The sequence below is a fragment of the Corvus cornix genome, chromosome 12 (assembly GCF_000738735.6).
Source record: "Corvus cornix cornix isolate S_Up_H32 chromosome 12, ASM73873v5, whole genome shotgun sequence".
NCBI classification, from domain to species: domain Eukaryota; kingdom Metazoa; phylum Chordata; class Aves; order Passeriformes; family Corvidae; genus Corvus; species Corvus cornix.
Genome location: NC_046342.1, coordinates 16,077,085 through 16,090,131, shown reverse-complemented (window position 1 = coordinate 16,090,131; position 13,047 = coordinate 16,077,085). Strand labels below are relative to the sequence as shown.

The following is a 13,047-nucleotide window of genomic DNA, read 5'->3' as shown; positions in this document are numbered from 1 at the left end:
GGGCTCTGCTGCCCTTGCTGAGCACAGAGCCCCACCAGCTGCTCCACAGGCAGAACAGCAGGAATTCGGGTCGGGCTGGGGTGCAGGTTTTGCTCTGTTGCCTGCCAGGTCTGTCCTTCAGCAGTAGCTCAAGAGAGCTGCAGATGAGGCAGCCCTGGGAGGGCTCTGCACCCCCAGCACTGGGATTTGGCACCCCCTGAGTTCCCCCAGGAACCCTTGGGGTCTGCTCTGTGCTGAGCTCCCTGGTGCTTTGGTCACTGTTTGAGATCTGCCTGAAGCCATCACACACAAGAAGCTGGGAGCTGCCTGACTGATGTCTGAGGCTTTCACAAGTACTTGTGTACAAGTCCCTTAAATTTCGGTCTAAAGATATGGAACGGTTGGGTTGGCTGCTTTTCTCCTTCCACTTTATCACAGTGGAAAATTTGCAGCAACCCTTGGAATATTTAGAAGAGAAATTGCTGATCTAAACGTGCTCTGGCACAAGGCACAAACAGCTGGAAAAATGTGCCTTCCCCTGCAATATTTTAAGGATGTGTAGCATCATCAGGGGCTATTCACTGGAGCTGGCACTGTGAGCCTGTGCTGTATGACAGAAAATAAATGTTCTGTCCCCACCTTTCAGACACCTTTTGTGTCCCAAAAAGGCAGTGGGCAGGTGACAGGTCCCTTTCTCTTGTGACAGACGCTCTGCCCAGCAGCTCAGCCCTACCTTGGAAGGGCTATGGGAGTAAATCCCTGCGATGGAAGCTGGCAGGAAGCATATTGGGGAACAGATGGTGCTGTGCTACAATTTTACCTGCTGTAAGGCCAATGCATCACTTAGCAATACAGAAGCAGGAATTGTACTCCCGTGGCTGCTGTGCTCTTGGTGGGGGGAGGCATTATTTAATTTAACATCCAGCAGGGGAAGGGGGGAAGGATGTTCAATGTAATTCTTTTTATATATATGTGTATATATCTTTTTAACTCCCTGAGGATTTGAAAATGTAGCACCAACTAGATTTGTTTTCGAACCCCAGAATTTATTTTCCCCTTCCGTGTGAATCCTAGCCATGAGTTAGTTGTGTGCTGAAGGAGCTTGCTGTCTCTGTGCAGAAGGGACAGATATCCCCATGACCTGCCAAGGCCACTTAGTGCCTGGGGAGGGTGGGAAGGACAGGGCTGTGATGGAGAGGGACAGTCCCCTCTATCTGTGCCCCTAAGGGGCAATGTCACTATCTCTTCAGGCAGCCTATGGGACACTTGAGCCCCTTTCAGCCTTCAGCCGTGCTTTCTTTACCCTCCAAAACCCTAGTCCTGGAGTTGTTCCCACCCAAAAGCTGCTATCTGTCTTGAGGAACAGCTATTGGGGCAGGAGGGAATGGAACTGTAATAGGGTCCAGTCAGCAGTGGCTGGGAGTTCTCCTTCCTCCTGATGTGGAACTGTAGGAAGAGGAGGACTGGGTGCTCTGGTTTCCCTGGGCTGGATGTCCCCTGTCCCCTTCCAACCATGTGCACAGGATGGGGGCAGGGTTTCTGGGAAGCATCCTCCTGGAACAGCTGGGCAGGACAGAGTGACCTGCTCAAACAGGCAGGCAAAGGGCCTTTTGTGCTACAATGCTGCCCATTAATGTGAATGAGAACAGCAGACTTTTTAAAACAAAATGTCAGTTTGGTCCTCTGACCTCAGAAAGGGCCCAATATGAGCACCCCAGCTCTGTTTCCAAGCATCCTCTTCCTGCTCCAAATGGCTTCCTTTCCCTGGCTAAGTTCTCATGTCCTCTCCAAGGAGGAAGGGAAAAATGCATTATAATTCTGCAGTCTTGGCAAGTGAGGAATCACACCCATGAAAACAAATACCCGTTAATTAGGACCATGAAATGCTGATTGAATCACAGCTCTGATAATGGCAAGGGCAGTTTTCAAGTCTGCTTTACATCCCAAGGGGGGGTGGGGAGAAGGAAGCAATGAGATTTTTTCTTTTAGGAAGCCATTTCAGCCCCTCTTCTCCATCTATTTAAAAAATTCTCTGCCAACAGGTACTACTCAGTTCCTGCATTGTTTCCATTTGAAGTGTGAGGGGGAGACTGAAGTTATTGCCTGGGATAATTGTTAACAAATGTGGAATTCTCATTTGTGCCCATTATAGCAGGAATAACTTTTTAAAGTGTATGAATGGTCGCAGATTGACCCCCATTGGGGAGTTCATGCTGTTGCAGGATGGCCAGAAGAGAGATTAGGAAACTGTGGGGAGCCTGGCTGGGCTAAAGCTGCACTCTCAGCATGTCTGCTCTGCTTCCCTTTTTGCCAAGGTGATGAGGGAAAAGTTAAAAGGGGTTAAAAACCAGAACAAAACATTGGATCCAAACAATATTAAGATGAGTTTTAACAGCCTGTTTTATCAACTGTCCTTTGGCAAAACGGGAGAATGGGCTTTACCATCGTCTCTCCCTTTTTGTTCTCCCCAGTCAGCTACAAAATGAGTGACTCTGAGTCGTGGGCTGAGGTAACACCCTGGCCCGGGCCCTCGTCCTCACCCTCCACAAATACTGGGATAAAGGGTTGCACAGCTTTTCCTGCTGGATCTGGCCATGGCCACCAGCTGTGGGGACAGATGTGCTGGCAAGGGGGAAGTTGCTGTGCCCCATGTGTCTGGTGAGGCTGTGAGAACAGGGTGAGGTGTGGGTAAACCTCACCTGGCAGGGACAAGGCTCCATGCCCAGCACCTTATCCTGCTTCCCGAAGGGGTGAGGTCCTCACCAGGCTGATTCAGCAGGGGCCACAGACACGTGGCCATCCCAGCCGTCCCCTCCACCTTTCCCTCCCGCTTCCTTTCTCATTGTTTGCGTTTCTGACATTTCCCGACGTCACTGCTGCCACCCTGCCTCTGCTGCCACCCTGCCCCTGCTGCCACCCTGCCTCTGCTCCCACCCTGCCACATCTGATACCGCTGCTGGCGTCAGGCCTTTCTCTTGGTGATTTCTTTACAGAAAGGGAGGGAAAATTGGATCAGGACTCTTCACTTTTGAAGGAGCTTTGCTCAGCTTGAACGTGCAAAACATGTTGTCTAAATTTGACCTGTCTTGGTGAGAAGAATTTGGAATTTCTGTGGTATCAGTGCAGATTTCTTGTCTAGCTGCTGAAAGCTTCAGGGCAAACACGAGGGTGGCAGCTGGGGGAGGACTGATCTGTGTGGCAGCTGCAGAAGGAGCCTTGTGAAGCACAGAAGCAGAGTTATGGTTCAGGTTTTTGGTGCAGGTCTTGTGGGCCACAGCTACATGGGCAATGGATTCACGACCTGTGTGAGTTCCTGTATTCCTGGGGCTGTGTAGGAAAAAAAATTCTGGTTTTATATATGTACATTTAATACAATATGATTTTGAGTGGCTTGAATAGCTAATGACTGCAAAATGCCTGCTGGGGCCAAGGAGGGCAGAACAGCAGTGGCAGGAGGAGCTGCAGGAGGTGAAATCCCCATGGGGGTCGGTGTGTTTGTTGGTGGGGCAGCGTGTGGGGCTCCTGAGGCATGCCCAGCCTCCCCAGGAGCCTATTGAGGGCAGCTGGAGGCTTTCCACTGATTTCAATGGGCTTTGGATCAAGCCCACGGCATGCTGCTTGTTTGTTTTGGACGCCTTCTGAGGATGAAAGCATCCTTTCAATGGCTGGTCCTTCCCCTTCTCCTTTGGATCAGCTGCCTCTTGCACCCCGCAGCCACGATGTGACCCCTCTTTGAGAAAATGCCATGAGCTGCTCAACTTGTTTCCTTCTCCACAGCCAAACACCCAGAACCCAGGCTCACTTTCAAGAGATGCTTTACACCAGAGCTCATCTGGTCTAACAAGAAAACATCCCAACCTGCCTCTCTTCAAAGTCTAAATGGTTATTGCCCATTTATTTGTTCAGAGCTGGCAAATGAACCCTGTATAGGTACTTTGTTAATAAAATGAGGCACTAATTGTTGTAGCAACAGATGAGACATTGTGAAATGTTGCTTTTGTGTTTCCTAGCTCTGGAAGCACAGTTGCAGCAGACTTGTGCTCACAGAAAACGTCAGTCCATAGCACCAAAAGTGCTGGCAAGTTATTATATACACTTACAGTACCAATTTCTTTTTGCCTCTTCTATTTACCAGTGCTCTCTCTTTCCACTGGTTAGTGATTCTCCCCCAGCAAAAACTGGGAAAATGCACAGCTCTGCCTCAAAAGGATCTGAACTGAGCTCACCTGTAGCAGGTGCAAAAAGACCTGTTGTCTTCAGGTTGTGCAGGATCAAGTCCCAGATAAAAATGTCCACAGGACCATTCTCTTGGGCATGCTGGAGTGGTGGGGCTGGGTGCTGGTGGCCCTGGGAGAGCATCAGCTGCTCTGCTGTGCTGCTGCCTTCATCCTGGTCAGCCTCTGCCAACCAGCAGCCATGGAGCTGGGTTACTTTAAATAAGGATTTTGATGGAATGCTTGTATCAGTATTGGTGCTCTGGTGTGCCAAATGCTGAATGGATGCAGAAATGAATCCTGCTCTGCTGGGTGTGTGGCCTGGAACTGGGGATAGGGAGAAGAACAAAGGCATCCCAGATGATGTCTTGGTTCGTGTTTGATGGGATGCAGTGATCTGAACTCTGTCATCTGAGCAGATACATAGGGAAGGACAAGTCCTTTCCTATGTGCACACCTTTCCTCGGCTAGGCATGACCCATGAAGTCTAATTAAGGGCAGAGCTTTGCTCTCAGTCACGATTTTTCTGGAAGCTACAGCATCCTGAGTTACTCATCCTAAGAGAATGAATGCACTGAGGATATAATTACAAGACTTAGGTATCACCTATTCTCACTCTTTAAAAGATTCTTGTCAGGAAACTGGTAGGTTTGGGTTCTTATTTTTGTCCTTGTGTCCATATACATCCTGCCAAATGCTGAAACTTTACTATCTCATTTATGCTTCCTCTTACAGAGCTGTAGATCTCTGCCCAGTATTTAAGTTATGTAGTAATTCTGCCCCATTTGCCACAGATTAATGAGGCTATAAAATAATCATAAAGCCGGGGCAGCCGTGGCTTTTCACGCTCCTCACGTACTTCTATCTACTGTGAAGTACTTCATCCAGAAGTAATTACCTGGCTTCTCCAGGCTCCCTTTAATACTCCTTGACAACTCAAAATGAAGGAGACGCTGCCCCATTTTTGTCTGGGACATTAGCAGGGCAATGGCAGCATCCATCGTGGACCAGTGCCTCAGGGAAGCTAAGCAGGTGTGGCACCTGCTGGGGAGCACAGTGTCCATCTGAGTGACCAGAGCTGGGGAGGAAACCCTCCTGCTGCCAGGGAAGTGTGGGACAAACTGGTGAGGCTGGATGTGTCACCTGTCTGGAACCCTTTGGTCCTCCAGACTTTGAACCTGCCACTTCTCTGATACGACCCTGAAGCATTTCATGGCTCCAGTAAGGCTATGGACTGGAGTGTCCAGCCACAGAGAGGGATTTGGCATTGCTCCAGCGGCTGGGAAGCTGCTGCAGGTCTGGGTGGGAGGTGAAGGGACTGCACTGACTCACCTGACTAATTGGGCACAGGAGGTAGAAATTTTGTCAGCATGGTATATCAGTGCACAGAGGATGTTATATTTTTGCCTCCAAAAATAGGATGCTGAAGGTATTTTGTGCACTTTATTACTCCCCTGCCAATTTGGGGGAGGTAGAGGTACAAGAACACTGAGATTGGAGCTGTGGAGGGTGTTTGTCTCTTTCTGTAATTTATTTTCATGAGACAGCTGCCTGTCCCTTTGCTCTGCAAGGTCTCAGTCCCTCTTTGGAGGCTCCTTGTCCCCTCTCAGGCTTGGGGACCATCTCTGAGAGCTGGTACTGGGGTAGAAGGCACAGCACGGCCTGCATGGGAGTGAGAGTGACCTGCTGCAGGGCAGGGACCTAGTTAGGAAGCAGTGAGGTGAAATCAGCAGCTTGGAGAGAAATAACTTTTCCTGCCTCAGCTTCCAAAGGCAGCCAGAGTCTCGCTCCCCTGTGCCATCACTTCCCGTAGATGCTTCCCAGCAGGATAGCCCTGAGCTGGGGTTGGGCTGTCCTCCCTCTCACAGGGGGCTGGTGGGGGTGAATCACTTCCTCTGGCAGCTCTGTCTCAGGGAGGCTCTGGGTGAAGCCTTCTCCAGAGGGTGGTGGTGGTGCCAATCTCTGCAGCTCTGAGGATGCTCCACGTTTCCACCCTGTGCTGTTTGATCTCTCGTTTCCTCCGGATGTGACTTGGGAGCAGCACCAAGTGCAGGATGATTTCCCATGTCACCAGTGATGACTCTCCTCTCCTGAAGGAGCTTTGCTTGAGAAGGAAGCCCTTCCCACAAAGCAGAGAACAAGGGGGTGGTTTTCCAGGATCCTGCCCCATCCTGGAGCAGCGAAGGCAGTGTCACATCCCGACCCACTGTGCTGTTGTCCCTGGGCAAGTCTCTGTGCCCAGAGAGCTGCAGACCATGGTGCTGATGCCTGGGTAGATGTCAGCCCTCCTGCAGGTCCCCCTCCTGCTCTGCTGGCTGTCACCCATGCGGCTGAAAAAGGACATAAACCTGTAGCTGGAAAGCATTCAGAGACTCTGTTGTGTGTGATAGAAACAAATCCTCTTTCAGATGAAGATCAAATTTTTTACTCCCATTTCCTGATCCTTCTTTCCCCACAAGTCTGGGCTGGTGTTTCTCCTTACTAGGTATCTTTTCAGTGCAAACTGACTTTGAGGCTGTAAAGTCCTCCTGCCTTAAAAATAGATGTTTATAAAAATTTTAATGTAATTTGTTCGTAGGTATATGTTAATAGTGACCTGCATTAGAAGTCCTGCTGCCAGATGTCACGTAGACTCCTTCAACATCCCCACCTGATTACGTGTGTTTGGACACGTGAGGTTTCACTGAAGCTGGTGGAGCTGTGCCCAATTATAGCCCTGCTGCACTGGCCATGGGTACTGGAGGAACTAGGTTTGTGCTCTGGAAACTGGGTGATGTTGTTCTGACAGTGATAGCGTGGTAGTGCAAGATGATAAACCCTGACTCGTGAAACTGGAGCATCTGCTACTTGTTTTGAACCTGACCTGATTTTGTAGTTCTGGGTATGGCAGGTATGAAATTTGCTGTTTGAGGAATCAGACAGCAGCTGCTTAATCATTTATAAAGTAAAAAGACTGTGGCACTTCATTTCTGATGTGAAGTGCTAATTAGTTTACTATGGGATGCAGACTGCAGGAAATTTGTGTTTCTGGCACAGTGGCTGTTCATCTTTAAAAATGTGTTTGTCACGGTGTTGTGTTTATATCATTAGTGTAGAGCAATATAGTACAGCCCAGGCTGTGTGAGAGGAGGGAAAACATCAGCACCTCATTTAGAAACAGGCAAGGCTGCTGTTAAATAAGCTTATTAGAGGCTGTGCCTCACCCAGAGAGGAGAGCATTAGGTATCAGTCTCCCTCTGGAGCTGGGGATCATTTTGGGTGTAGTTGTGGCTTTCAGCTACATCAGGCACTTGACATAGGCTACACTGCATGTAGCTATTTATTTATCAGGTTCTACATCAGGATTTCAATTCCCAGCTTTTGCCCACTGACATGTTGTTGTTAGCCTTGAAGGAGAGTAGCATGGCCCTTTCATTCTTTCTAAATTAAAGTTGGGTAATGTGAATGACAGTAAATAAATCTTTGTGGAAGTGTAGACTTAATTTCCAAGAGGTCCTCAAATTTGTGCTAATATGAAGGATTAAGTAGGTTAGTTAGAGGCATATTATAATTAATATTTTTTTTAATAATCTCAAGGAACCAAATTGGTTTGCAAACACTTTTACCAGAAGTTGAATCTTGCTTCAAAAGCTCTTGATCAGGGCAGGTTGGATTACAGACTTATCCTGTGCACTGGTGCTGCTGCTTAAGCATCTTATGTACTGAGAGGTTAGAACATCAAAGAGAGGGCGCCCAATGTCTGCATTTCACTTTATATTTAAGTTAGTAATTAAGGGCCAGAGACTAGCAAAACCAATTTTTGAAAAGTCACTTCATCTTTATTTGGGGTTAATTGCATTAATGCTCACAGCTTGACAGGCTTGGTTCATGACAGGAATTTAAAAAATAAAGTTGTAGGGGATATGCAGCCTTCAGCATTGTCTGAAAGTCCTAATTCCCAAGTAGTCCTTTTGTTCGTGCTCATGAAACCGCCTATAAAACAGTATCTTTGAGCAGTTTTAAAATTTATTTTTAAAGGCAGTGTAATTGTGTGCTGTTGGCTTCTAACTTGAGCAAAATGGGAAGATTTTGATGAAAATCTGCATAGAGATTTGTACAGAAAGGAGAAACACATCTGGGTGAAGCAGGATGAAGTGGGACTGCAGCTGGTTCCTGGTGGGAATTCAGAGGACAGTGTGGTACCACAGGTTTTTGGGTTCTAGCACAGAACCCAGTGATGCTTCTCATTGCCCTGAGCCCAACCCAGGGGTCAGGGCTTGAGGCTGGAGCCCTTGGAGCTGCGGCAACAGCAGATGTCAATAGCGGTGTGTGCCATGAAGCAGAATTGTCTCTCATAACTTTGTGAGGACGCTTGGTGGGGCTTTTTGTGTTCCCTGAGCTTTACTGCTCGCTCTACAGAATGTTACAAATATTGGCTGCAATCACGTGTAATCAATAAGAGTACAGTCATGGATTAGATCCTGTTTTAATGCTCTGGTCAGGACAGACATCTGCGAGCCTGCAGAATTTGGCATTTCATGCATCTGAACAATAACTCACCTTTTACTGTGGAAGGTTCAGAGACTGAAAATGATCAAAGCTTTAATTTCATTAGCTATCACTAGGGACTTTATATGTGTCCTTTCCTGTATGCCTAATCAAAAGTCCTGTCCAGGAGCAATACTGTGTTGCAGATTTAAAAGCAGATTGATGCTCTTGTCCTCTGGCCTCACAGGCAGATGAATTCTCTATTCATGGGAACTTCATATGAGCAACTTTGAAAAGAGGAGCAGCAATTCAGCTAAACCTTGTTCCATTAATTTTGGCATAGAAGATAACATGCAAGGAAGCCTGAGAATCCACTTGGGATCATCTTTTCCTATTATGTTGGTAGCAAACCTTTGTTCTTTTTATTGCTCATTATTCTGGATCTACAGTCAATAATATGAGGAGAAGCACGAGTCTGACACACATCAAGTTTTCTGTTGCCTTTTAAACTGACATTCTCCTTAGATCACTGTTGTGTAGGCTTATTCCTTATCAGCAATGAATGCTGTGTTGTTCATATGACTGTACATCAAACAGCTGTGCAGTAGCTGTCTCCTGTGTTCCCCTGACAGTGGTACATATATCTACAAAGACATTTTCTGAGAGCTCTCTCTCGCCCTCCTTTTCCTCCCAGAATGGAAATCTGGATGGTACAGCCTTTGGAAACCACCTGGGTATTTATCCTACTGGCTTTCCCTTGCTGAATTTTGTTTTCTGTTCTGACTCTAAGGAGCCTGGGTTTTATTTGTTTCAAACTAACCTGCTTGCAATCAGGTTCTTAAAGTGGAAGTCAATAAAGGATTAAGACTGATGTGAAAGGATAATTCATCAGCTGTATATAAACTCCACCAAAATTATGCTAAATTGCATTTAGCTGTCTTTTGCATCACAAATTTTCTTTGCTCTTTTTTGTTCTGTGTGTGTTTAACACTATCCAGGTTCAAGGGACAGTGCACTCTTGTACTTGGGTCAGCTGGGAAGGTGAAGTCCAGATGGGACTTAAATCTTACCTGTTTTATCACCTACTTCATCTATCAAAGGGATGAAAAAATGGGTGAAGTTTTTATTCATGAGGCTGGACTTGAAGTCCATGTACCCTGAATAAGGGTGGGGAAAAGGTTCTTGCCTTGCTCCAGCCTACCCATGGAGCTGTAGCTTTGCTGTAGGAGCATAAAGCCTGCACAAGGTCAGTGGGAATATTGATGGGAAAAGCAGCTGGGAGCACTGAGGAGGGAAGGCCTGAGTACCTGTGGCTCTGCCTTCTGAGATGGAGCATCTGAGAGCATTGCTCAGGCTCACGGGAGCTTGGGAAGCATAAAGAATAATTGTGCAGGACATGTAGGTTCAGTGCAAAGATACCATGGATCATAGAGCAATTGAAAAAACCAAACATGTAAAAAAATCCCCAAACTGAAAAAATGTACCACAGATCCTCTGTGCTCTGTTAAAGGAGAAAATAATCATCCTCATTTTTCAATCTAGTTAGGCAATAGGGGGAAAAAGGCAAAACAAAAAGGCACTGAGGACAGCAGGCACAGCACAAAACCATGTAAACTTTTCCTAGTGGGTGGGTTGGATTTTCCTGTCGCAGGACAGGGCTGTTCCCTGCCCTGTTTCTTTCACTACAAAGCTCCTTTTCTTTTCTTTTCTTTTAGAAATGGCACTTGAAAACTGGATCTTTTTTTTATCTCTGTGTTTAAATTTGGATATGACTTGACCACAGTGCACAGATGCCATTGGAGATTTTCCTGGCTGATTCCTCTCCAATGCAGTGTTATGTGAGAGAATGGCAATTCCCTGCTGCCAAGCCTGGCACTGGGACTGGCTCAGGTTATTGGATATAACCCCATGGATATTTGTCACCACTCTCTCCCAGTGGAAGAGGGAAACTTTTTGTATTTGGTACATGTGGGTTGCTGTCAAAGTCCTCTAAATACAGTGGTGGGCAACACTGGAGGAGGAGGAAGAAGTCTTTTTGTGGCTACAGGCTCTAAGTGATTCCAAGGAATGATAAAACCCTTGGGGTGGAACATGGATGCTGGATTTCAATGTAGAGCCCAAATCCTTGCTTGTCTCTTGCTACAAGAAGCCATATCCTTCTCTGCCTCAGCTCACTTTGTAGCAGCTTCTTATCCATTTGAAACATGGTTATTGTTTTCCCCATGTGAAAGCAAGGCTTGGAGGGACCGAAACCCCCTGGCAACAGCATAGCCAAGGGATACCAGCACCAAGAGGAGCAGCAGGGCTGCTTTCACTCAGCTGTGCATGAAAGGGAGAAGTGTGATGTTGGAGACACAGGTCCAAAGCCTGTCTCAAACAGGCAGGCAGTCATCTGTCTGCAGAATTACATCACCCAGCTGCCACAGCGGCGCTCACTGTGGTGAGCTCCTGCAGTAGGGAGAAGGTTGATTAATAAGGAATGAAGTGGGGTTTGTGAATATTTTCGCTGTGCTGTGGGCACGCAGGTGTCTTCCTCCCGTGAGGACCATTTGGGACAGGCAGGCAGTGCCCTTGGGGAAGCAGTGCCGGCAATGCCGTGGGATTTAGCTCTCCCTCCCAGCCTGGATGCAAGATGTTCCTGCCCCTTTCCATTCATTGCATTGTACAAGTTTGCTCTTACAGGTCAACCTTGCTGATGATTTTAGCCAAAAATCTGCTCTTTGAATAGTTTCTTCAACAAGGTGATGATGGTGGCATATTTGGTTCCCAGCAGGTTCTGTGCCAAAAAGCTTAGGAAGTGTCAAATCCTCTGAGGGGAGGTCTTAAAAAGAAAAATCGTCCTTCGCCTTCCACCCTCCCTTAACTTGTAATGGGGAAGAGCTCTCAAATGGGAGGTGCGGCTTGGGACCATTAGCACTTAAAGCCCCAGAAGGGCAGGGTGCTGTCCAGTTTTAAACTGGCTTGAGGCAAGGCTGGAGTCTCTCGTGGGTTATTATTGCAGTGTTTATTTGCTCTGGGCGGTTTGTGAAGAGCTCGGCCACAATGCCCAGCTTTGTTTTTCTCATGCAGCAAGTGCTGTGTTAATGGAGTTAGTTTAAGAGTAGAGCAAATCATCTCTTTAGCGCGTTTTGGGTGTTTGACCCATATGATGCAACAACCAAGGGGAAAGTGCTGAACAGAGGGGTGGCTCTGTGCTGTGGGTATTTGCCACAGTCAGAGCTGGAAGAGAAGTTACTGCATCTATTTTGCTGTGAGGCACTGGCCCAAGTTGTGTTCAAAGCCAGGTTGGATGGGGCTCTGAGCAGCCTGATATAGTGGAAGGTGTCCCTGCCCATGGCAGGGGGGGTTGGAACGAGATGAACTTTCAGGTCTCTTCCAAGCTATTCTATGTCTGCAGGACTGATATTCCCCCCCCCCCCCCTTTTTTTTTCCTCCACTTGCTGGTTCCCACAAGTGCCTTTTTCAAGTAGGATTTCTAGTGTATAATTTGAGCACGGGCTCAGCCGGGAGCAAACGATGACAGCTTTGTTCCCTGTATAGCAGATAATGAGGTGTTGGAGGCAGATAGCGCGGGATTCGTGTGTGGAGCGCCTGCCCAGCTCACTGAAGTGCGGCAGCGCTGAACGCCGGTGAGCGGCTTCCTCTCCTCCTGCAGCATCTAAATGGGGTTGTTGTCAGGGCATATGGCAAAAGGGTTAAAATTTAATTAGAAAACATAGTGGTAGCTGCTGGAGCTTAACAGAGCTTTATATAAGCTGCTAAGGACAAGGCTGCTGTGTGAGCTGCTGGTAGGGCTGAGCTACTGCAGCCGCTGGCTGGGCGTCAGGAGCCGGGGCATGCCTGGGAATCTGCCCAGGAAGCGCCGTGAAAGAAGAGTTTGTTTCAAGGCTTGACCCTGGCTCTGTGCAACACCCCTGCCCGCCGCCCGCCGTATAAAGCCGGGCAGCCTCATGCCAGGCGTCTGAGCGGGGCAGCGAGAGCAGCCAGCGGCAGCCAGCCGGGACGGGGGGCTTGTGTTGCCAGCGGAGCGGCTCATGGCTTCGGTGTTCATGTGCGGGGTGGAGGACCTGCTGTTCAGCGGCAGCCGCTTCGTGTGGACGGTGACGGTGGCAGCGCTGCGGCGGTGGTACGCGGCCCGGCTGCGGGCGTGCCGGCAGGCGCTGCGAGCCTGGTGTGGCCTCCGCGATGTCTATCAGGTAAAAAAACCCAGCTCTTCCTCCCAGCTTTTCCTTGGAAGAGCATCCCGGCACCTGACGGGCGCGTTTTCTCTCTTCGGGCTGGTTCCTCCGTGCGCACCCCCGGCGACGCGGCTGGGATGGGCTGAAGAGCATCGAGGCAGAGCTGGGAAGGTGCTCAGAGGATCCTGAACCTGGCTCTGAGATGATGC

General features: G+C 48.3%; 1 protein-coding gene across 4 annotated transcripts in view; it reads left to right on the top strand.

Moving 5' to 3' along the window:
• FRMD4B (FERM domain containing 4B) overlaps window positions 1-13,047 on the top strand; it is a 125,842-nt gene that overhangs the window by 34,063 nt on the left and 78,732 nt on the right. Inside the window, exon 1 of one of the 4 annotated variants that reach the window (XM_010390217.4) lies at window positions 12,457-12,856. The exons of the other annotated variants lie outside the window; for them this stretch is intronic. Coding sequence (XP_010388519.1) covers window positions 12,695-12,856 — 162 coding nt within the window. The 5' untranslated portion in view covers window positions 12,457-12,694. Of the gene's footprint in view, window positions 1-12,456; window positions 12,857-13,047 lie in introns of those variants that run through there. 4 annotated transcript variants of the gene reach the window in all.